Genomic DNA, 24,983 nt, shown 5'->3' with positions numbered 1-24,983 from the left:
TGATTGGCTGGCTGTTTATCACTCTGAGCTTTTTATCACTTTTTAAAGCTTGGTGCATCTGGTCCAAAATGTTTTAACCTCACACCTACTATCTGGCCCTTTTAGACCTTAGATGTATTTATTGCATTGGAAAACCAAAATTATGAACCATAAAAAACATAAAAACAAACAGATAATAATCTGTTTGCAAAGTAATGAGTGTTTTAACTTTTTTGAGGTAGATTTCAGTACCTATTATAATGTATGTGAACTAGCTTGGTACTGAGCCAAGAAGATGAATATTTGTAGTACCGAATCATTAGTCAACAGACCCACTTGTGAGCTGAATGGAACCAGTATAGATATGTCAGGAGAGTCAGAGCCTGCATATTATCTGCTGGAGGTGCACCATCCGCTCACAAGTATAAAGTATCAGGAGAGTCAGAGCCTGTATGTTATCTGCTAGAGGTGCACCACCCGCTTACCAGTATAATGTGTCAGGAGAGTCAGAGCCTGTATGTTATCTGCTGGAGGTGCACCACCCGCTCACCAGTATAATGTGTCAGGAGAGTCAGAGCCTCTATGTTATCTGCTGGAGGTGCACCACCTGCTCACAAATATAAAGTGTCAGGAGAGTCAGAGCCTGTTTGTTATCTGCTAGAGGTGCACCACAAGCTCACCAGTATAATGTGTCAGGAGAGTCAGAGCCTCTATGTTATCTGCTGGAGGTGCACCACCTGCTCACAAATATAAACTGTCAGGAGAGTCAGAGCCTGTTTGTTATCTGCTAGAGGTGCACCACCCGCTCACCAGTATAATGTTTCAGGAGAGTCAGAGCCTCTATGTTATCTGCTGGAGGTGCACCACCCGCTCACCAGTATAATGTGTTAGGAGAGTCAGAGCCTTATGTTACCTGCTGGAGGTGCATCACCTGCTCATCAGTATAATGAGTCAGGAGAGTCAGAGCCTGTACGTTATCTGCTGGAGGTGAACCACCCGCTCACCAGTATAATTTGTCAGGAGAGTCAGAGCCTGTTTGTTATCTGCTGGAGGTGCACCACCCGCTCACAAGTATATTGTGTTACGAGAGTCAGAGCCTGTATGTTACCTGCTGGAGCTGCATCACCTGCTCATCAGTATAATGAGTCAGGAGAGTCAGAGCCTGTACGTTATCTGCTGGAGGTGCACCACCCGCTCACCAGTATACTGTGTTAGGAGAGTCAGGGCCTGTATGTTATCTGCTGGAGGTGCACCACCGGCTCACCAGTATAATGTGTCAGGAGAGTCAGAGCTTGTTGTTATCTGCTGGAGGTGCACCACCCGCTCACCAGTATAATGTGTTAGGAGAGTCAGAGCCTGTATGTTATCTGCTGGAGGTGCACCACCGGCTCACCAGTATAATGTGTCAGGAGAGTCAGAGCTTGTATGTTATCTGCTGGAGGTGCACCACCCGCTCACCAGTATAATGTGTCAGGAGAGTAAGAGCCTGTATGTTATCTGCTGGAGGTGCACCACCCGCTCACCAGTATATTGTGTTAGGAGAGTCAGAGCTTGTATGTTATCTGCTGGAGGTGCACCACCCGCTCACCAGTATAATGTGTCAGGAGAGTCAGAGCCTGTACGTTATCTGCTGGATGTGCACCACCCGCTCACCAGTATATTGTGTTAGGAGAGTCAGAGCTTGTATGTTATCTGCTGGAGGTGCACCACCCGCTTTATCTCTTTTGTGTTGCACAACGCAGGGGAATTATCACTAAAATGCTTGCAGATGCTTCTCTTTGCTTTTATTGGTATTAGTAATTTGATTTGGTCACAGGACAGCACAAATAAATACATGTAGCAGTGAAGTACGCGCGCACACTCTCTGGCAGGGTGAAAAGTATCTTCTCTGACTGAAAAAGAGAGAATCTACTTCTTTGGGGCAGCACCAATGGCCATCTTCTCTTCACGGGTGATAGGAATGGAGCGCTCTGGAACGTCAGCCAGTTTCCTTGGTGCGGTCACCGTCAGGACTCCATCTGGGGACAAGGATGAGGTGACGGAGAGAGGATCAACATCCACTGGGAGTTTATATCTTCGTTGGAAGTCTCTGGATACATAGCCATGCTCATCCTGGAAATTAATAAAACACTTTTACGGTTTTATAGCAATGATTTATACATTATTAGTATTTTTATAGAAATATCTAATAGCGCCTTCATATATTTTGTTTAATGTTTGCTCTGCATTTCGGGCCAGACTGAGACTTCGAATCAGCAGCTGTACAATAATATCAGGAATTAGTCCCTTAATACATAGAAACACATACCTCCCAACTGTCCCGCTTTTCGGGGACGTTCCTGCTTCCGGCCTGGGCCGCCAGTGTCTTGCGGCGGGGAGGGGGGGGGAGTGGGAGTCCCCCCAGCATGTAGGGAATAGAGGAGTGTCTATTCAGCGATGCAGAGGGGCGTAAACGAGGACGTGGCCTGAGGACATGACACCTGCAAGGCCACACCCTTTCCATAGACCACGCCCTAATTTCAGGCGCATACGTGGCTCTGCCGCACGAGTGGCCCAATTAGCGAGAGACAGATGTTGGGAGGTATGGTGCACGCTCATTAATTTTATTTGTAAAACACCTTCATGTTACAAGTAACAGTTGGATTGAGATGAATAGACTACTTTAAGATCTTTAATAGACTTAACAAAATTGATCATTTACAAAACAATTTGTCAATAGTAGTCACCGTATAGTGGTATAACACCTACTTTTTTACACAAAGGAAATTACTTATACCAGATTTTGGGGTAAATTTATTAAGGGGGTATTCAATGTGGCATTCTGATTGTTGGAACGTCCCGACAGTCGGAATCCCAGGCTGTTTTCGTTCCGTTCATCAGGAACTCGAAAGTCGGAATTCAATGTTCCAACTGTCGAGTGTCTGAAAGTCCAAGGTTTGTCGAAAAAGGCAGAGGATTGACAAAAATGGTTGAGAATTCGACAATCCGCGGCCTTTTCTGACAAAACAGATACAAATTTTTTTTACAGTCGGGTCTGTTTTGTTGGAAACTGCCTTCAATGCCGTCGGAAACAGCAGCATTGAATAGGTGACGGCCACTATCTCCGCCTGCGAAAATAGCGGCTGGGATTGAATACCACCCCTAAAGCTATTAAAAGTGAAAATAGGTGATGGCACCCATAGCAACCAATCAGATTATGTCTATCATTTCTCTATTGGATCCTAGAAAATAATAGCCCAAATCTCATTGGTTGCTATGGCCCGCATCACCTCTTTTAAATTTTTTGAAAATGTGGTAAACTGACCCATGAGCTTAGTAAGTATTACATACTTGCCTACTCTCCCGGGATGGCCGGGAGGCTCCCGAAAATCAGGTTGCACACTCCAGGCTCCCGGAACAGTGGACAAGTCTCCCAGTCAGCTGCCCTCTCCCGCAGCCCCCCACAGTTCCAACACTTCCCTCTGCAGTGGATGGACCGATGGTGCGATTTGCTCTGAATTGTGTCTTCGTGGCCCCCCTCCCTCCCTAACAGTGTCGGAAGTATCAGCATTCGTAGCAGGGATGGTCAAGATGATTCAATCACTCCCCCTGCTCCGCCCCATTTTACATCACGTTCCCCCGTTACACCACCTATGCCGTGCCACGGATCGGGCAGCCAGTATATCAGTATGAATTATTACCTGACGCTCTTCATGTTTTCCATGGATTTCAATGAAATCACCCAACACTTTTACTTTCAGCTCTTCAGGAGAGAAATGTTTGACATCAAGGTTAACGAAAAACTTGTCCTTTTCTAGTCTCATCTGTAGAAAACAGTGAAAGAAAGGTGGAATTCTATGTCAGGAGGCCTAGAAATGGAGACCCCCATGTGTAAGCAACTTTACCCGCTTTCCATGACCATTAGATTCTAGACTTGAGACTTAGATAACGAGCATTGTAAAGCTGCATATTCATGTACAGTATCTGTGCATCTACGGTATAATCATCCTGAAGATACCTATATACGGATACGTTTTGCCTTGCGATGCGATGGGCGCTCCCATGCACATCACATAGCAAAGTACAAAACAGTATGTGCAGGCAGTACTTCCTGTACTCGATCACATCGCATCTTGTTCAAAACGCATGCTGTCCCAGGGCATTAATTCAATCCCAGTATCCGGGATTGACAAATGCTCAATACCGGGATTCCCTCCCTAATAAAATATAACGCCCCCGCCCCGCACATTCACTTATGTGGGCGGTGCGGCCGGGAGCAGGGCGGCCGGGAGCGACAGAGCGACCGGGAGCAGCTGTACATCTAAGAGGGCCTGGTAATCAGAAGTGCGGCTGGGAGTAGTGAGCGGCTGTGCAGGGGTGCGGCTGCAGGGTTGAGAGCGGTGGTGCAGGGGTGCGACCGGAGCGCTGGACAGTGGGACATCTGACCAAGTCATGCTGCACAGAGCTGCACAGCCAGGACGGGGGTAGCCGGGCAGCATCAGATGCTGCACGGCATTTAATGCGCATGCGCAGTCTAATCCCGAAGGTTTTTAAATCGACGGGATTTGAATCCTGGGATTGGCGTTTCCAATCCTGGGATTCAAATCCCTGTAATTTCTTAGCAAATCCCAGGATCCCACTGATCCCAATCCCAGGACTGGCCACACTAGTTGTAGCGCATCACATGCGTTTTGAACTAGATGCGATTTTGTATAAAAATGCTCCAAGCACATGGCGCCATGAGCAGTGTACAGATGAAGGATGACAGCAGCATACACATAATCAAGAATCATTATTATTCATTACTATTCTAAAGCACAGTTCACACAACATTCAGAATGAACCTTAAATTGAACTGTTTTGACTGTACTAATGTGAGGCATTCTGTGTAAGGATCATCACTGTATGGCATTATGTGTATAAGGCGTGCCACTACTGTGTGTCATTTTGTGTATAAGGGGCACTACTACTGTGTGCCATTATGTGTAACATGTTTAATGGGCACTACACGCGTATCATGTATAAAGGATACTACAGTGAGGTGTAATGTGAAAAAGAAGCAATACATGTGGTGTAATGTAAATAATGGGCACTACTATTTTTCTTAAGGGGCACTATTGTGAGATGTAACATGGAAAAGAGGCATTATTGTGTGATATAATGTGAATATGGTGGCACTAATGTGTGGATTAATTTGAATTGGGGGTACTATTGTGTGGTCACCGCCCTTCCCAACAAGACCACACCCCTTCAGCACATACTGTCACTTTTTAAAAATATGGTGGAGTGGCAATGCTCTTGTTGGCACAGGGTAACATATTGTCTAGTTACGGCTCTGTGGATAAAGATTGCTATGTGTGTGGGGTGCTGGGTGTTGTTGGCTGTGCTGAAAGAAGCAGTGCTATGGGAAACCAGACAAAATCTTGCCTAGAGCATCAAATTGGTTAGGGCCGGCCCTGCTGCTGGCTTGCAAGTACTCCTGGTATTTGAGTGTAATGTTTTTCTTCCTTGTTAATGACACCTCCCTACTTTATCTCTCCCCAAGATTTGATATATCTCACCCACAGTGTCATTCTGCTGGCAACAACCAACAAATGGAACACTGTTAATCTTCAAAGAGACCTGTTGGTGTTTATACACTACTGCGATATATCAGAGCAGTGTATGGTAATGGGCCATCCTCCCCCCCTGAGCCACCCTGGGACCTTCCCGGGTGGCAGTCTCTCATGGAACCGCAGGTTCAACCTCCGGCTCAGGTCTGATGCGCACAGGACTGTAAGTATGGAAGATACAGTAAGTATGTTTTGGCTAAAATAAATAATATCAGTAGTGGGACCAGGTAACACCAGTCTTGCCAAAGCCTATGGCTCACACCCTGCTCTGTCAAGCTCCGCCCATTTATTTCCACTAGTCTACTCTACAAACTGACCGCTGCTTGTGCCATCCCTCTACCCACAATGCTCCGCTCCATCCCAACCCCTCTCCCTGCAGCTCTTCTACAGGTAGGTCACATTTCTTCAGTTTAAACCACACAAGTTGAGTTTTCTCATTCTCAAGTACATTTTTGTGCACCCCAAAGAGGGCGTGTGCAGGGATAGATCTGCTTCCCAACCTTTGCCTCCTCTAGGTACTGGCCTAACTTCAGTCCAGCTGCATCATCCAAATATATACAGCCAGAGGGGGAACTACCATTAGGGCAGCAGGTACATTGCACCACGGCCCCTGAGGACTAGGGGTCCCACTGCTACCCAAACCAGCAATGAGGGTGGAGGAGGGTTGCTTAAAGGATTAGTTTTGTCCTTGGGCCCACAACCCACAAGTTAATCTTTATCACGTATCAATAATGAGCCTATAAGGGAATATACACTGCCCCAGCCTCTATCACTATGGGGGGGACGCAGGGCGGCTACAAAATGAAAAGCACACATCAGTAGACTGCACACAATCAGCCAATCAAAGGTCGTTAGCTACTTCTGGCATCCATTGTTATCATAATCCACTATTTGTAACAAAGAATGGGATTTGGTCATTAGATCGACCCTATTAAGGTCAACATGTTTTGGTTCATTCAAATTCATTGAAGGTCGACACCTGAAATAGGTTGACATGGCTACGGTCAACAGGATTGGAAGGTCGACACAAGCATTGGGTCAACAATGGCAAAGTTGACAGTCAGAAGGTCGACGTGAGTTTTTCAAAATATTTGTTGAGCTGACATGTGCCGACAGGCGGTATTTCATGCCCTACCATCCACTAGGGCATGGAGGGAGAATAGAATAGCGTGCCAAGCTCAGCGAGACACCGTGCCCGAAGCATAGCGAGCACAGTGGTACTCTTTGAAGGTGTCCATGTCGACTATGTAGACAGTCAGGACAAAAAAATGTGAAAACTCATGACGACCTTTTGACTGTCAACCTTGCCATTGTCGACCTTCCAACCCTGTTTCAGGTGTCTACCTAAGGCCTGTTGACCTTCAGTTGTCGACCCAATGCATGTTGACATAAATCTGGTTGACCCAATGACCAATACCCCAATTGATATGGCTGTCCCAGGCATAGATGTCTCTTTTTTTCCCCCAGTCTGCACCAGGGTGGCCTAACCTCCCGGAATGGCTGGAAGGCTCCCAAAAACTGTGTCCCCCTCCCGGCCCCCCAGAAAGGTGGGCAAACCTTCCGGATACTGGCGCCCACCACATCTTCCAGCGGCAGCGTTAATTTCCGGCGATTCATGGCTTTTCGTGGGGAGGGGTGGGGCTAAATATGCAAATTGCCATGACGACTACATCAGTCCCCCCCCCCCAGTCTAGTCTCCGGGAGGAGACTTTGAAAGTAGGCAACCCTGGTCTGCACCTGTATGCCCTAAGTGTAGTTGGCTTATGTTCTCCTATATGGTGGGCAATGTTCCAGCATCAGTAACAAGGAATGTTTCTGCTCTGCAATTATAACAAAGGATTGGAAGGGTGGAATGTCCCTAGTCTGTAGTTACTGTATGTATACACTACCAGCCAGTGGTCGAAGTGGGGCGGTATACGGGGGTATGGCATACCGCCACTTTAATCTGAAGATAAAAAAAAAACTTTTTTTCCCCCTCAGGATGCTCTCTGATCACTCAGCAGCGCATATTGTGCTTTTGTAATACCCCTGTACAACGGGGCAGTCTGGCAGGGGACGTTGATGGACAGGGGGGTGTCTAAAGGTGCGCACTATATTCACTCTTTACTTTTCCATACCCCCACTTCAAAATTTCCACTTCGACCACTGCTACCAGCCTCATATACTGTGTACTTTATTGCACAAGCTTACTATTTTCGTTCTGTCAATTGTCTTTTGGATAAATGTCGCATTGTTTTCCAAAGGCGTTCTGTAAACCCCACTGTTTTATTGTTTGCACAGCAGCAATGTGATGGAACTGCTCTTTGCATGGTACGGATTACATGAAGACAGAACAAGAACTCTTTATTATGTAATAACTGTATTTTAGTAGCTGCTTATATAACAAAATCCATCAAAGTTTATGTGATATCTGTTTGCTTTTCACTGGTTTCCTCTACGGTACATTCCACTGGGTTTAATATAGTGCTGTTTAAGAGGATATAAAGCACGTCTAGTGATTACTGATGGTCTCACACTAAAATATGAAACTTTGCAGTACATTATTATTATTATTATCCTTTATTTATATGGCGCCACAAAGGTTCTGCAGCGCCCAGTTACAGAGTACACAATCAAACAGGAAAACAGTGACTTGCAGACAATACAGGACAAGTACAGGGTAAATGATCATAGGAACATTAGCCGATTACTGCAACATAAGTATCCAGGTGGCAGCAAACAGCAGGCTTTGGTACAGTCCAAGACTATTGATGTAAGAAAGGATAAGCCCATGAGGTAAGAGGTCCCTGCTCGTCAGAGCTTACATTCTATTAACGTGTTCTATAGGATATAACAGTATTCTAGATCCATGTCCTTGCTTCTGTGTTACCATATTCTACCCTGAGGTCTGCCTTAACCAGAGGTAGGCAACATGTGGCACTTCAGCTGTGGTGGAACTATACATCTCAGCATTCCCTGTCAATCTTTTGTTGTTGCTAAACCTGTAGTAGGAAGTGCTGGGATGTGTAGTTCCAGCTGAAGTAACGCATATTTCCCAAACCCATACCTCCCAACCTTCTTACGTCCCCAGTCAGGACTCCAACGAGGCCCTGGTGCACGTATTTCCGGAAAGGGGTGTGGCTTCACAGAATGTCAATGGTTACAAAGCCGCGACCCTGTTTCACTGCTGTGTTTGCATGGCCAGCGCTCTGTAAGCTGTTAGCCATGCCCACTGTCCCTCTGCCTCCTGTCAGCGCACAGCATCTATTCACCACTGCTCTGCTAGAGAAAGCAGAGAGTAACAGAGAATTCTCCCAACTGCCCCGCCCACCACCACCACGGGACACTGCCGGCCACGGTTGGGACAGAGGACAATCACAAAAAATTGTGTTTTGTGACATCTGGTGCGCAATCTGCATCAACTCACACCCACCCAAAAGGGGGTCTGATCTGACTGAAAGAAGGCGTGACCCCGTTTTTGTAACTCTGGGGGCATGTCCAGTATTTCCAGAGATGCTGGCGGACCCCAGGGATGAGGCTGTCTGCAGTGCCGGCTCCTTATCTGTGACAGGAGCCAAGTGCTGCAGGAGAGTATCACACTACAGCACCAGGCTCCTGCCACTGCAGAAGAGCCGGCACTTTGTTATCACCCCATTGAGGGTAACATCCAGGTGCGGCTAGTGATGCCACTGGCCTAAACCATATTCTGATTTGAAAGTATACAGAGTAGAGATATCTGCAACGTCTCTGTATACAGTCTTGAACTATGGTATGCCATGGGACTGTGCCCGCTTTGCAGGTTGCAGGGCCATGCAACGTTCTTTATTGAAAAACACGCATATTGCTAAATAAATAATTGCTTTCAGTTCTCTATCACTGACTGTAATAATATATTACACTTCACTTTATCCAACAAATCAGTGTTTTAATTGGTTCATTTGTTCAGCCTATATGACAACGTTTCCAGAATTGTGCCATTCACTCCTGGTTCTAAGGATATGTTTGCTTGGCTCAAAATGCTTCAATTAAATTGTCTGAGGTACTAATTAAGTCACCGGTGCGCTAGCATGGATATCTTTAAAACTGGGACTGTAATCTGGAGTTTTGGGAGAGTTTTCCTTTTTTTTTTTTTAAGCGGCAGGGTGGTTTTGCCATGTAATTGATTGCCGCTTTAAACAAATAAAGCACTCTCCCAAAATCGCCCACTTTCTCGTTCTCACACCCAATTACATTTGGCCCATGGTATGTGAATATGGTATATTATTAAACATATTTGACAAAAATTACTTTACAGAAATCTGAAATATAGATTCAGTACAGTCACATATTATGGCATAACAACGTGCTACATAAGAGACATGAAACACAAAAAACACAACAGTGAATATGGGGGTTCCTTGGATTGCACCAACCAGCCTTGTGTCTTGAAATCTTGCAATAACAAATAATTCAATTGCTAATGCAGGGTTTCCCAAACTCAGACCTCAAGGCACCCTTACAGCACCCGCTCTGGGTCATATAATTGCATGGGTGCCGAATGACCTCCCGACAGTCGGGATTCTGATGTTCAGTACACCGACATCGGTGTACAACTGTTAAATGCCCGACAGTTGGGAACCCGACTTACAGGGGCCATTGTAACTTGTGGGGGCCCACAACCCACCATAGAGAGAGAGAATAGAACCTGTGGCAAGCACAGCGAGCCCGCAAGGGGCTTCAATGCGCTCGCCCCCCTGTCGGAGTAACAACACGGAGTATACTGTATATACTGTATACTGACTGTTGGAGTCCCGACTGTCAGACCGGCATACCACACCCAATTACGGGTTGGGATCATTTGGTCTACAGCATGATGGTCGACAGTCATTAGGTCGACACCATTAGGTCGACATGGGAAAAGGTTGACACGGGTCTAGGTCGACATGGGAAAAGGCAAACGGTTCTAGGTCGACAGGTCGTTAGTTCGACAGGTCGTTAGTTCGACAGGTCATTAGTTCGACAATGTCTAGGTCGACAGTCAAAAGGTTGACATGAGGTTTTTTACTGTTTTTTGACCTGAAGGTCAACACAGTCAACATGGACACAGTTTAAAGTGCACCACATCCCCTCGCTGCGTTCGCAATGCGTCGGGCACACTCTTTTATTCTCCCACCACGCACTAGTGGATGGTAGGGCATGAAATACCGCTCAAAAAACAGTGAAAAACTCCATGTCGACCTTTTGACTGTCGACCTAGACAATGTCGAACTAATGACCTGTCGAACTAATGACCTTTCGACCTAGAACCGTGTCGACCTTTTCCCATGTCAACATAGACCCATGTCAACATTTTCCCATGTCAACCTAATGGTGTCGACCAAATGACTGTCGACCATAATGCTGTAGACCAATTACATATTGTTATGCTACATGATAAATCTCACAGGGAAATACTGTAACTAAATTGAGAGCCAACCCCCTTCTTTCTTGCTTACTGACCCTTCTCGTCACGTACCCGGGAAGGACAATGACGTTGAGCAACCACCAGTTTTTATGACCTTCTGATTTTCATATGTTAACACATACACCTAAAACTGGAGATTGCTGCATAATTACCTATCTGCGAGCAGTACTGTTAGGTACAGTGTGTGATGTTTATTTGCTTCATCAGTGATAAAGAAAGTGGTTCCTACAATATTTTAGGGAGTGTTGATTGCAATCAGGGCCGGATTATAATGGAGGCACAAGGGGTCAGTGCCCCTGGGCCCCCCACTAGCTAGGGGCCCCCTGTGGTTGGCATGTATTTTTAAAAAAAAAAATTTTTTTTTTTTTTTAGCTAAAGGTTTTGTGCATGGGAGTGGGGTAGTGCTGCAGCTTCACCTATCTGCCAATGTGACAATGATTAATGGTGCTGAGCATCAGGAGCCAAGGCACACTGATTGCACAAGTGTGCAGTGCATTCCTGGGAGTTGTCTAAGTCCCATGACACTTTAAACCAGAGGGCAGAGGCTGAGAGGATTGTGCTGAGCTCTAATTGGTGGAGCTCATTACATGCCCATGGAGAACAGCAGCAGCTTAGTCATGGGAGGGTTTTTAATCAAAGGCAGCACTAGGACTGTGAGGTCTCCTACAGAGTAAGGTGCAGAGGGACAAACACAGGCTTTTCATATGGTATGTATTTATGTGTATGTGTGTGTGTGTGTGTGTGTGTGTGTGTGTATATATATATATATATATATATATATATGCAGTTACCCATTGACCAAGTTTATACTGCCTTTACTCTGTGTTTTGACAGTGTAATATTCTCCCATGCAGTGTGCGGCCAGTAATGACAAGTGCAAGGGGGCCCCCCTGGCTAAAGTACCCCGGGCCCCCCGAAGGCTTAATCTGGCACTGATTGCAATGTTATATGTGTTGTGCAATGTGCTGTAATGGGATCTGTATATATTAATAAGGTGACATCTGATTTATTGCTGCCAGAATATGCAGTCCCACTGTGCCGCGCCAGAAGGAAAACAAGACCAAATATTCTATGGGGAAAACAATCAGAGTCCTTACATTTATTTACATCAAAGAAAGCAGAATAGGTGTGATGTAAAAAAAAACACATAAAAAAGTGTAAACTGTATAGAAAAGGTGTGAAAAATACAGGTATCAACTTACAACCTGGTATATAAATAAATAACCTACAGATAATTACATTCCCTTTTTTGCTATGATTCTTATACCCCTTTTCCACTGGCAACCTGGGTCAGACCTGGTCATTTGCACCCGGATCGATACTGGGTTTGACCTGGATTTAAGACACATTTCCACTACAGTGCTACCCGGTAAATTGCTGGATCAGCCCTGTTTACACTTAACCCGGGTAAGGCCTGTTTTCTTCTATAAATTACATATGAAAAGGCCTTTTTAAAGGGCTTTGCCACGGGTGAGGTAAAAAAACAGGGCCACAATTACCCAAAAGGGCCACCATTAAAGAAAACATTTCCTGATTAAAAAAAGAGAGCACAAATATTGATTTGAAAAAGTTTGTGCTTTTATTTTAGTCCCAAATATTCACTATGAAACCTTTTCAAAAGTGTCTTCACACAAGACATGTAATTGTTCTGTGAAAACTGTTTGCAGTATACCTGAGCCATTGGTGCACCTAGACATGTGCGAAATGCACATAACAATGCCCCGGAAGCTCCAATCAGCTCTGTTTTTCAAATATCCTGGGTTGGGAGAGTTTCCACTACTCCTGAACCCAGGTGCAAGCCGGGTCCAACCCTGGTAACTACCTGAGTTTTATTGCTGGGGAATCTAAACCAGGTTATTTGACATGGAAGCATTTCCACTAGCAGAAAACCCGGGTAGATGCGCATCACTGCTGAAATTACTGGGTTATTTCTGCTTATGGCTGGTTGAGAGATGCTTATAATTAAGGGATCTATGTACTAAAGGCCCCCATACACTGAGGCGATTAGGTCCGATTTCGGCCGATTGCGACCAATCAGCCCGTTAAATCGGACCAAATCGCCTCTCCCTGACATGCCGTCGGTCCGATGCGCCGTCCCGTGTACATTGGACCCGACCAGGTGGTCAGACCGGCTGGCCGTCCGACCACCCGTTCTGGGACCTCCCTCCAGGTGTCGAGGCGGGCGGGAAGCAGGGACGCATGCAATCCATCACAACGGATCGCATGCATCCCTGCCCGGAAGGTCCCGACGGGTGTCCGAACACTGCTGCGAGACCAACCTGTGATTTTTCAAACACACCCTGTATCATGGCAGTTAGGAGCTGATTGGCTGGTACATTATCTCCATCCACTTTATCACTCTCAAATGCTTAGTACATAGGAAGCGTTAGATGATAAAAGGCTTCTAGGAAGAAAACAGAAAAAGCAAGCCGGACATTCTCAGCCCTCTATACTCTCTGGGAAGAAAATCTGTTCGTAAATCGGTTCATTCCAAAACTACGCAGAGAAAATCTGCTGTTCACTCCAATTCTTTGCACTGTCATTGCCAGAGTGCAATGTACGATCACTCCACGCCACCGTTATTCTGACGTTACAATAAGTCACATGTACAAAGCGGACAATCTAACATAAAAGTAGACAATGAACTGGCCAGTTACCTCTGATAAGCCACTCTCAATCCAGGATGGGAGTCTGAGGAAGGGGTATTTGAAGTAGAAAGGGGACATCACAGTTGGAAACAGATCAGCGTCGTGCAGGTGTTCCCCAAAACTCTGTTCAAAGAGCCTGTTTGGTCCAAAGAATGAGTAAAATTGACGGCGGAACCAGGGATGCTGGATAGACACATCCATCTTCCTCAGTCTTGTTGTGCTGGCTGTCAGGGAGAACTGTTCAGCGTATGACATACCCGATGAACCAGGTGGCTTTATATACAGAGTGGTTGATCTTGGGCTCCTCCCTGGTACCCCTACATTGAACTTTCTGGAAAAGAGCTGTCAGATGTTTAATTATCCCACCACGCTTGCCTGCTCCCATTGAGTAAATGGATGGAGGATATGAGCAATGACACATCCTCTATTCACAGTGCAGTCCAGTGGATCAGCAAGAAGAGGTGCTGATTGTGTCTCTGTTCTGTTTCCCAGTGCTGCGGACACTGGATTAGCAGACTGGTGGATCATTTCAGCTACTGTTCTGTAACATGACAAGAGATGAGTATATTCTCAGATGTGACAGCTGATAGTGTGATCCCAGCTTCTCACACACAAAGAGCAGCTTATTCCTCCGCAGGTTCTGAATATCCGAACACTGGGCACTTTTCCTTCTGTGGGCTTAGGTTATGTACAGTGGGATGGAGTATTTTTTATTTTTCGTCTGAAAGAGAAATAGGTTGGTGACCCCTATTTGGAATCTCTGTAGGCCATGGCTTCTCCCACACTGCGTGCATAGAACTAAGGGCCTGGTTAGGGATGGCCATCGTTGCCTTGGCCATCAATGGTTGCCATCGATGGAAAAAGTGCAACTGGCCATCGATAGTGTATAATTATTCAATGAATGATCATCAATGTTTTTGTATATCGATGGTCATCCATTTTCTGTGATTGAGTGGCCTGTGGGCCAATCAAAATGTGGGTGCGGGGCTTTACGGGTGTCGGGGGCGGAGCTATGCTCCGTGTCCTGGGACATTAGGGAAAAGGCAAAAACAAAACTATTTGTTTAAGCTTTACATCGATGGTGGAAAACCATCTGGTTCCCCCCGCCCCCATCGATGGCAAAACTATTCGACGTCGGCCATAAACCATCGATGATTTCCAATCATCGATGGTCGATGGCCATCCCTAGGCCTGATTCAGACTTGATGGTGGGTGGTCTGCACACACGCAATGTCCTTTCTACGCATATGTAGAGTGGGTCCTGTGAGCTTGTACAGTGTCCCCACGCTGCGGGATGATTGGCATCCAGCTGCCATTTTATGTCTGAACAAAGGTGGCGCATTTTTAAAAATGTGCGGCGTGTTGCCCTTTGTAGGCGTGGCCAAGCATTGGTCCATACCTCCCAACTGTCCTTTTACCGCGGGAATGTCCCATGTGGGGTGTGTCAGATGGGAGTCCCTGCTGCCATCTGCTGGTCTGCGTGGAATAGACGCTGTGTGCACAGCATCTATTCCCCGCAGGCAAAGGGGCAGCAGCGGCAAAATGGGGGCGTGGCCACGCACAAGTGATGCAATTTGAAAGCCACACCCCTCACGATGAGGCTACGCCCCAAAATTTTGCACACAAGCGCAAAGATTGGACCACCAATGAAAGTTGGGAGGTATGATGGTCTGCGTCTTCCGATTATCACGTGATGATCTCATGCTGTGTCTTCAGACTCAGCACTGGCATTGCAGATGTTGGCAAGAGACCAATGACATATCTATAATGGGTGCAGTGTGTGTGGTGCAATTAGGCCTCTAGATCCAGGAATGCCACATCAGTGCCAAAAATCACCAGCAAAATGGCCACTGTGCATGCATGGTAGTGATTTGTCTTGAGAACATGGCACAATGCGAGATTCTACTGAACTTTAGAGAGGAGGGGGTCCACCTGGAGCCTGCACACGGACCCTCCCCTCTGTTAAAACCATTCTGTCTTTTCCCTACAGGGGTATTCTGCAGCATTAGTGCAATACCATACAACTATGAATCATATACATATATTCACCATACCCACAGTTGTACGCATCTTTGCAAGAGGACCATCCCTATCAGTCTGATTGGTTTGGTAGCCATTATAAGTAGGGTGGCCAAGCCAGGGATCCGGATCGGCGGGATCCTGGGATTTGGCCCCAAAATTGCCGGGATTTCAATCCTGGGATTGGATCAGGGAGTTCGGGATTACACTGGGAATGCACAGTCTAATGCTGGGCAGCGTCTGGGCATGCTTTGAAGCAGCAGCGACAGCTCTGTATGATGTAGCAGGAGGCGTCGATTACAAGCAATTGCCTCCTGGGCATTAGCGATCCTAGGACACAGCATCAGCTCTCTCTCCCACCATCAGACACAAGATGCCCCTCGCAGAGGCCAGGGAATATCAATCAAAGATAAAGCTGCAGGGGGGAACACAGCGAAACACTTCAGGATCCCACCTTAATTGCACACTTACCCTTCAAGGACATCATCTATACAGTCTTGGCCAACCCCGGACTCCATTTATTCCTGAAGACCTGGAAAATAATACCTGGACCACTATACCTGGCCACCATCCCAGTGGACATTGGCCTTTATTATTACCTTTGCCAGAAAGATTGCACCATGGTTTTGGGAGACATCAGCAAGCTGGTCATTACCACCCGCATAGGTGCCGATTCTGTGGGTGCTCAAGGGCCCGAGCACGCACAGAAATTGATGAGCACCCCCGGGCCCGAGTCCAGCTGCTGGGCCGCCATATTAACTTGCTAATTTGCGGCTGCAGCCCCCACATTACCGGACCCGCCACCCGGGAAACAGTATGCCGGGAAGAGTGTATTCTGTCCCTGGAGTACCTGCACTGTGGGGGCATTTATGTACCTGCACTGTGGGGGCATTTATGTACCTGCACTGTGCGGACATTTATGTACCTGCACTGTGGGGGCATTTATGTACCTGCACTGTGGGGGCATTTATGTACCTGCACTGTGGGGGCATATATGTATGTGGAACCGTAATTTGAATATTGGAGACAACTGTGCTCCGTAATATAAATTGGTATTATTTTTGGCCACACCCCATCCCCATGAAGCCACTCCTCTATATTTTTGGCTTCAGCACCCACCAGCAAAAACATAAATCGGCACCTATGACCACCCGTCCATCATTGGTAATAACTTTTTCCTTGAGGTCCACACAGGAACTTCAAGTGATGTCTTCAAGTTCTTCTGCCCATGTGCAATACCCTCACATATTATTTGAATGTATACAATTAAATGTACTTTAGTCTTGTTATATTAAATATTGAATTGTAAAGATAATCCAATCACTGTCTTTATTTCTTTATTCAGCTCACGCTTTAGTGCCGCCCATCCCCTCTTTGAGGATATTTCTGTCTGTTGCCCCAATACTGTAGTTCAAATGGATTACTTGTTAGAGCTTTTTGAATTAGATTCAAATGCAATGGGGCTAAAGCAGATCTGATCTGTGGTTGTATTCTCTTAAGGCCCCCATACACTATCCGATTTTGGGACGATTTCATCCGATTTCGGCACTTTGGGTGAAATCGGCCCAAAATCGCAGGTGTGTGATATCTGATCCGATCCGATGTGCGGTCCCGTGCGCATCGGACCGGATCAGGGAGGTCGGACGGTCAGTACATACGATCACGTCCGACCTCCCTGTATGCATATGATATACAAATTAATGAGAGCGCATATGAACCAGTAAAATTTACACATTTATTAAAAACAATAATATCTTTAGACACTTGAAAAATATACAGTATAAAAAATGGGCAGAAATTCCCTTGTAATGTATAAAGTCCCAGTGAACAGAGTCCTCGGACTAACTAATTCTCTAATAAAGTTCCATTAATTAGGGAATAAACAATATGTTCCAGATAAAGTTATCTCACCACTCGCGGCAGTAACAAATGAATGTCCTTGTAGTTCCACACCGAATCCGGAGCTTACCGGGTCAGAGGTTCAGCGGCTGGGTTGGATGGGCTCCAAGTGGGGGGGGGTGGGGGGGGGGGGGGAAAGAGGGGGTCTGCAGCTTGCGGTCCTCGGACACTGCAATCGATGTTGTGGTTGCTGTGTCGGGAGGGGATACTGGCCGCCTGCAGCTTGGAAGCCCTCGGTGTCACAGATGTTAACTTCAGGTCAGAAGATTCGGCTGCCGGGTTGAATAGGCTCCAAGGGGGGATGTGCAATCTGCGGTCCTCGGACACTGCGATAGATGTTGGAGTCGCTATGTCAGGAGGAGATGGTTACCGCCTGCAGCTTGGAAGCCCTCAGCGCCGTATATCTGACGGGTGCTGAGTGTCACAGCCCGCCGCTCAAGTCCTCCGTTTGTCAGGGATTAAGTGGCAATATGGTTTGATCCTGCGGGTGTGGTAGGTGAGAAAAGGGAATCTGGATAGCCCAAAATGATGAGTGCTCAGCTCCTTGACGCGTTTCTCCGTCAAATGAATCGGACGGTTTCTTCAGAAGGTCTGTGAGCTAGTGTCTTCCGTGGGTTTAAAAAGCAACCTTATCCAATGAAAATGTGGTGTTCATGTATTGCACCTGTAGCTCAATTAACATTTGATTACGTATACAGGTGGAATTGGTCTATTACTTTTTCAATAGCAGTTCTATTCACACTTTCACATTTTAACTTAAATATATCATTATTCTATATCAAGATTTCAAGCTAATTAGTTCAATTTTTATATATATTATTCGGTACATATCATTTCTAGAGAACGGCATCGCTGAGCGTGGTTTGTTTAATTATATTGTAGTAGTGTATCACTTCTGAAGTAAGTCAATTTGGATGTGGCTCTCCGGTGGCTCAGCAACAGAGAGCTCAACTTGAAAAAACATATACATCTCGGTCCACGGTTCAAGTGCAGAATCGTATACCAATAATATTTATTTTCTTTCTCAAGAAAGATGTATTTGTTACTTTGTATCAGTTATTTTATTTATAAATCAAGAATACAATAGAAGAGACAGTTCTTGCTAACATAACTAACGATAAGCTAGTAGTCAGCATGGTTAGGCTCATAGCTAAGAGGCAACTAAAAACATACTTGTCCTTTTTATATAGGGGACAAAGTCCAATTAGAGAGACATTAACTAATAAAGATATTTAGCAATCAGATATCTAGCATTGGGCAACATAAATCGGCTCAATAATGCAGAATAAATAAATAATTAGATAATCACTTGTGATCAGACTATGTAATGAATAGATATAATTGCCCACAAAATTATTTTGTATGTAGTTTTGCAGTATAATCATAAACTCTGTGTATAAATAAAATTATATATAGAGAGTAAAAACTTCAGTTGTATCAATATTTATATGGGTAGAAAATATGGAAATTTTTATGTAAAAAAACTTTAAAATAGGGACAAACTAAACAAATAAACGACATACAGCTAGTGATAATAGACATGTGTTTTAGCATATTGTTTTGATAGATATACCTGTGTATAGTTCTTATCTGTGTTTCTAAGTTATACTACAAGCATTTAAGGTACCATTTAGTTTTAACAGAAATACAAGATATGTTTAGAGTCCAACAGTATACATTAGTGATTTTCAATTGCATAATCAAGAGAACAAAAACTAAATTCTGTGGCTTAAGTTGTTTATATTCCATTTAATTCTATATTGTCGTTAAGACCTGCAGGGAATAAAGTGCCTAGTGAGAAAATCCAGAATGCTTCTCTTGTGCAAAGTCTGGTAAAACGATCTCCTCCTCTAAAAGTCGGTTCTATTTGTTCAATCCCTTGAATTTTCAAGACTCTTGGATTTTTAGCATGTTCTAACTTGACATGTCGTGATAAAGAATGGTTGAGAACCCCCTTGAGGACATTCCTCCTATGTTCTAAGAACCTGGTGTTAAGGGTGCGGATGGTACGTCCCACATATTGGGCTCCACATATACAGGTGATCAGATAGATCACGTAGGTGGAAGCGCAATTAATGTGGTTCTTAATTTCATAAGTTTTGCCAGATGCAGTTGATCGAAAGTTTTTACTAATATCAATATGTGTGCAGGTCATGCATTTATTTCTACCGCATTGGTAGCATCCCTTATAGGTCGTATTACTTAATAAGTGGTTCTTTTCAGGGTCTTCAAAATGACTAGGTGACAGAATATCTTTCAGTGTTCTGTTTCTTTTAAAGATGACTCTAGGTTGTTCCTCAAGATGTGGTGCTAAGATATTATCACACATGAGTATTCTATGATTATTCTGAATTATTTGTCTTATTTGTTGGGAATGACTATTGAATTTCGATATGAATAAGGGTGGTTTTGAGGTTTCTATTTTTTCTTTTGTTTTGGTATTCAAAAGGGTTGTTCTATCTATATTTGTTGCTTTCGCCTCTGCCTTTTCTATAGTCCATTTGGGATATCCCAAATCTCTGAATCTTTCTGCTAGTTCATCAGTTTGTTTCTTGAAAGTTGCTAAATCAGTGCAATTCCTACGTATTCTACAGTATTGATTAGATGGGATATTATTCAACCATGGTTTGTAGTGGCAACTCTGGTAATTCAGATAGTTGCCACTATCTACCTCTTTCTTGAAAGTTGTGGTGATAATCTTATTATTCTGAATTTCTATTGCTATATCCAGGAAATTGATCATGTGTGAGTCATAGGTGGAGGTGAATTTTAAACCATAAGTGTTTTGATTGAGTGATTCTAAAAACTGATCCGCTAATATAGTGCCACCACGCCAAACAAAAAATAAATCGTCAATGTACCGACCATAGCGCACCAGGTTCGCCCCATATGGGCCGTTCCAGATGTATTCTTCTTCGAAACGGCCCATGTAAAGATTGGCAAAACTAGGGGCGAACCTGGTGCCCATGGCGGTACCAAGTGACTGTAAATAATAACCACCATTAAAAGTGAAATAGTTATGTGTAAGGATGAAGCGAATGGAGTCCAAAATAAATTGTTTCCTTTTTTCTTGTATGTTAATTGCTGTATCCAGATAAAACTGTACAGCTGTTATTCCTTGATCATGGGGTATGTTAGAGTATAGTGACTCCACATCACAGGTCATTAGAATGTAATCTGGACTCCATTCTATATCCATCAATAAATTTAAAAATTGAGTTGTGTCCTTAAGGTGAGAAGGGAGTGCAATAACTAAATCCTGTAAGTGTGAATCGACAAATGATGAAAGGTTAGTGGTAAGTGACCCTATTCCCGAAATAATAGGACGCCCAGGAGGTGAGGTGATGGATTTGTGTATCTTTGGGAGGTGATAGTATGTAGCTATTTTAGGGTGAGGAATAAAGATATAATTAAACTCTTTCCTGGAAATAGCTTCATCTTTAACAGCTTTGTCAAAAAACAACTTAATTTCTTTACAGTATTCAGGTGTTGGGTCCTTTTTTAGGGGTTGATAAAATTTGGTGTTGTTTAACTGACGATAGGCTTCTGTACAGTAGTCCTCTATATTTTGTATTACAATGCCGCCGCCTTTATCGGCGGCTTTGATGGTAATAGATCGGTCATTTTTCAGTGCCCTCAGTGCCTTATATTCATTGGGGTGTAGATTGCTTTTATTACTACATTTAGAATCTTTTAAGTTAATCTCTTCACAATACTGACTGAAGTCTTTTAGAGTTAGGGAATAAAATGCCTCGATGCACCCTCCTTTAAATTGCACCTGACAGGCATATGCATGCAGACACCAGGGGAGCAGTGGGGCGGGCAGCGGGTCCCTGAGCGCCGGGGAGTGCTGACCGGGCCGGGCGGTGATGTTCATATATATCAGCAGCGCTGCGGGAGTCGGGAGGGGACGTGGTGCCTGGTGCGGCGAGTGCTGCTGGCTGACCTGGCCGGGCATGTGATAAGAAATAGCAGCGGCGGGGACGGGACGCCCAGTGGCGGCAATTAGATTTTTAAAATACCTGTCAAATGACCGGCCGTTCTCTGATTGGCTGAGAGAGCTGATTGGCTGAGAGAGCTCTCAGCCAATCAGAGAACGGCCGGTCATTTGACAGGTATTTTAAAAATCGAATAGCTGCCACTGCGCGTCCCATCCCCGCCGCTGCTATTTGTTATCACATGCCCGGCCAGGTCAGCCAGCAGCACTCGCCGCACCCGGCACCACGTCCCCTCCCGACTCCCGCAGCGCTGCTGATATATATGAACATCACCGCCCGGCCAGGTCAGCACTCCCCGGCACTCAGTGACCCGCTGCCCGCCCCACTGCTCCCCCTGATGAGAGCACCGCCGCCCCCTGCCCCTCACCGCCCGCCCCGTGCGCCCCGACATGTGATAAATCGCAAGCGATTTATCACATGTCAAATTTGGCTCATCAAGTGCCAAATTGTGTGTGAGCCCCCCCGGGGAGCTCCCGGGTGGCTCACAGGAGAATTGGGTCCGACTTGTCTTAAGGACAAGTCGGCCTAATGTATGGGGGCCTTTAATTGCTTGACAAAATCTTTTCACCAATTCTTCTTCTGCCAATCTTCTATCTAGAAGCACACTTATTGCAGAGAATGCTAGACCATTAATAAATCCTTTATGTAGAAACTGTAATATGTATGACATGTTTGCTTTCATTGCTTTCGTTTCATTTACCACAAATGTGATAAATATCATTCAAATGTTGTTCTAGATTTGGGAGGAATTCTTCCTTGCTTGCAGAAAGACCTGAACAAACCCGGACCTACCTGTCCGGAGAACCCTTTTTTGTATCTTCCCCTCAATTTCCAAACCACTAAAGTGAAGAACACTGGATCCTGAGGTGACACTGGACTCTAGATCAGAATATTCAGGGGGTTATTCTGATTCACTCGGAAAGGCACAATCACTCTCTAATGGACAAAACCATGTGCACTGCAGGTGGGGCTGATGTAACATGTGCAAAGAGAGTTCAATTTGGGTGTTTTATTGTTTCTGTGCAGGGTAAATACTGGCTGCTTTATTTTAACACTGCAATATAGACATCAGTTTGAAGTACACCCACCACCCAAATCTAACTCTCTGCACATGTTAAATCATCCCCACCTGCAGTGCATATGGTTTTGTCGATTAGAGAGTGATTGTGCCGTTCCAAATAACCCCCTTAGTCTTGATTGGTAGAATCCATGGGTGATCTACTGACATTTTAATGCCATTGTGAACCATACTCTCCTCGGCCAGTAAGGTAGGATCGTTTATACTTCACGTAGCTACACCACTGAAGGAAGGATTGCTAATACTTCTGCTGACTCTTCAGTATCCGATGTACTGTATCACTGGAAATGGTGGAAATACATAGCCTAGCTAGCTAGCCTAGCCGGAAATTCCATGTCTAACCAAGAACGTCTATACCTTTCATCCTGGGTCCCTGGTGTCTGGAGAAGAATGGTTGGATTTTTGTATCTATATTTGTTTCCATTAGATGTCTCTCTGGACATCCATATCTCTTCACAATTTCATGAAATATACTGTATCCTCTTTCAATTCCCATTGTCCTGGAACTATTCTCAGCATAAAAAGGCGGCTACAAAGTTATCCTTGTCTGATGCATGAAGTGCTGAAATGGAAAGCCACATTGATGGTTTATATATGTTTGCAGGGCAGCCGAGAGGTATGACGGGCCCCGGTAAAATTTTGGGGGCATGGCCTAACTTTTGGGAGGCATGGCCACCTCTCGCAATTAGGCCATTCTCCCCAAATGTTTAGGGGGGTTAAAAAAAACACTTTAAAGTCGAGGGAGGAGTGTTTTTGTGCCCCCCCCCCCCCAGCAGCAGCAGCAGAACATACCTACAGCATGTGCTGTAGGTATGGTCACATGTTGTACTGTGGCCCAACCAGCCAGACTTTTTATACAAGTCCCTTTGGCCAAAGCATTAACCCCCTGACCGGTCAGCCTGCGGCCCATTCGGATGCAGTTGAAATCCCGGCAGTTGGAATCCTGGCGGTCGAAATACCGACTGCCGAAATCCCGGCATTTTGTCCCTCTGTGGGTGTCCACGACACCCATAGAGGGAGAATAAATTAGTGTGCCGAGCATAGCAAGCACAGCGAGCGCAGGCGAGCCCGCTCGGGGGGGGGGGGGGGGCAATCCATGTCCCCCCTTGTCGGGATTTCGGCGGTCGGGATTCCGGCGTCGGGATTTTCACCGCCGGGATTCCGACCACCGGGATTTAAAACCAATCCTGGCCCATTAACCAGTAGTTAAATAAATACACACTGACACCAGAAAAATAAAACTTTATTACATTTGGAGCCCATACATACAGATACTTACCTATCTTGACACGCAAGTAGGTCTCCATCCATCCGATGGTCCTGAAGAAATCCAATATGGGTACCTGTGGAAGGAATTCATAGTTACCAGTATCCTCTGGTGTAGATCATGCCCTCTTGGGTCCATCCATCGTCTTGGCAAAACAAATGTGTGTTTACATCCTGCGGCTCATCCTCCTGAATACCACTATTGGCCGCCTTGTGACTCCTGATTGGCCGCTAGGTGGCCAATAGCGGTATTCGGAAGGAGGTCCCCCCTATAAAAATAGGGCGGACCCTTATTCTCTTTGTCCCCCATATTTTTTTAACCAGGACCAGTCGTGTGCCGTATTCCAACGAGCACACACTTCTGTGATTAAGCGGCTCCACCATTGTGTGAGTGACAGCAATCTTACTCTGTGAGAGTGCTGAATCTGCACTTACCCACAGGGTGCGATGACGTACCATATCTGTATTGCGCAAGGAACACGTCCATTAAGGTGTCAGCCTTAATGATCATAATTTCATTGCTTTTAGGAGTTTGGCTGGTACAAATTCAGTAGTTTTGTGGTTCCAGAACATGTCTTAAATTTTGTGTATTTTTGTGTATGGAATAACATTATAGATGTTTATGGCAGTGTTTCACAATCTCAGTCCTCAGCAACTCCCACCAGCAGGGCTTAAAGTGGTCCTCGAGGCTTGGCGGAACTCATTTCCCTGGGCGTGATTCAGACCTGACCGCTAATGTGAGAATGTCACAAAGCCATACACAATTCCCAAACCATCAAAACTGTTTTTGATGTATGTGAAAATATGAGTAGGTCTGAGGCTTCCACTAATCTGCGACTGAGACAGGGTGTATATGAACATTGCTGATGTTACAGACCCTCCTCATAATCGCCTGGCTACGGCTGCGTTATTTCCCAGAGACACCAGGTTTCTGATGCCAAACATCGGCTTCCTGTCCTTAAAGTCCATCCACATTGCGTTTATGATAAATATTCATTTTCTGTCACTATACACCCTTGCGCATGAGCGATGTGTACGGAGTGCATGCTCAGTCATTTCAGAATTGCTCCATTTGCGAACTCT

General features: G+C 45.3%; 1 protein-coding gene across 1 annotated transcript; it reads right to left on the bottom strand.

Annotated features, from left to right (window-relative positions):
• Positions 1–1,756: 1,756 nt before the first annotated feature.
• Positions 1,757–14,145, bottom strand: CRYAB (crystallin alpha B). The gene is made up of 3 exons (XM_083161995.1): positions 13,650–14,145; positions 3,660–3,782; positions 1,757–2,091 (listed from the first exon to the last, which is right to left on the bottom strand). Exons 1-3 carry the CDS (start codon positions 13,893–13,895, stop codon positions 1,888–1,890), a joined length of 573 nt encoding a protein of 190 aa, XP_083018121.1. The 5' UTR covers positions 13,896–14,145; the 3' UTR covers positions 1,757–1,887.
• Between the last annotated feature and the right edge of the window lie 10,838 nt (positions 14,146–24,983).

The sequence above is a fragment of the Crinia signifera genome, chromosome 19 (assembly GCF_055691185.1).
Source record: "Crinia signifera chromosome 19, ASM5569118v1, whole genome shotgun sequence".
In the NCBI taxonomy this organism is placed as follows: Eukaryota; Metazoa; Chordata; class Amphibia; order Anura; family Myobatrachidae; genus Crinia; species Crinia signifera.
Note: the sequence above shows the minus strand (reverse complement) of the source record. Positions and strands in the feature narration are given on the sequence as shown.

Bases quoted from the DNA above. Each gene is read 5' to 3' on its own strand.
- CRYAB (XM_083161995.1), bottom strand. From the start codon at position 13,895: ATGTCATACGCTGAACAGTTCTCCCTGACAGCCAGCACAACAAGACTG. The intron at 3,783-13,649 runs GTAACTGGCCAG...TGTTTTCTACAG, and splicing joins TTGAGAGTGGCTTATCAGAG to ATGAGACTAGAAAAGGACAA. The intron at 2,092-3,659 runs GTAATAATTCAT...ATTAATTTCCAG, and splicing joins GAAAACATGAAGAGCGTCAG to GATGAGCATGGCTATGTATC.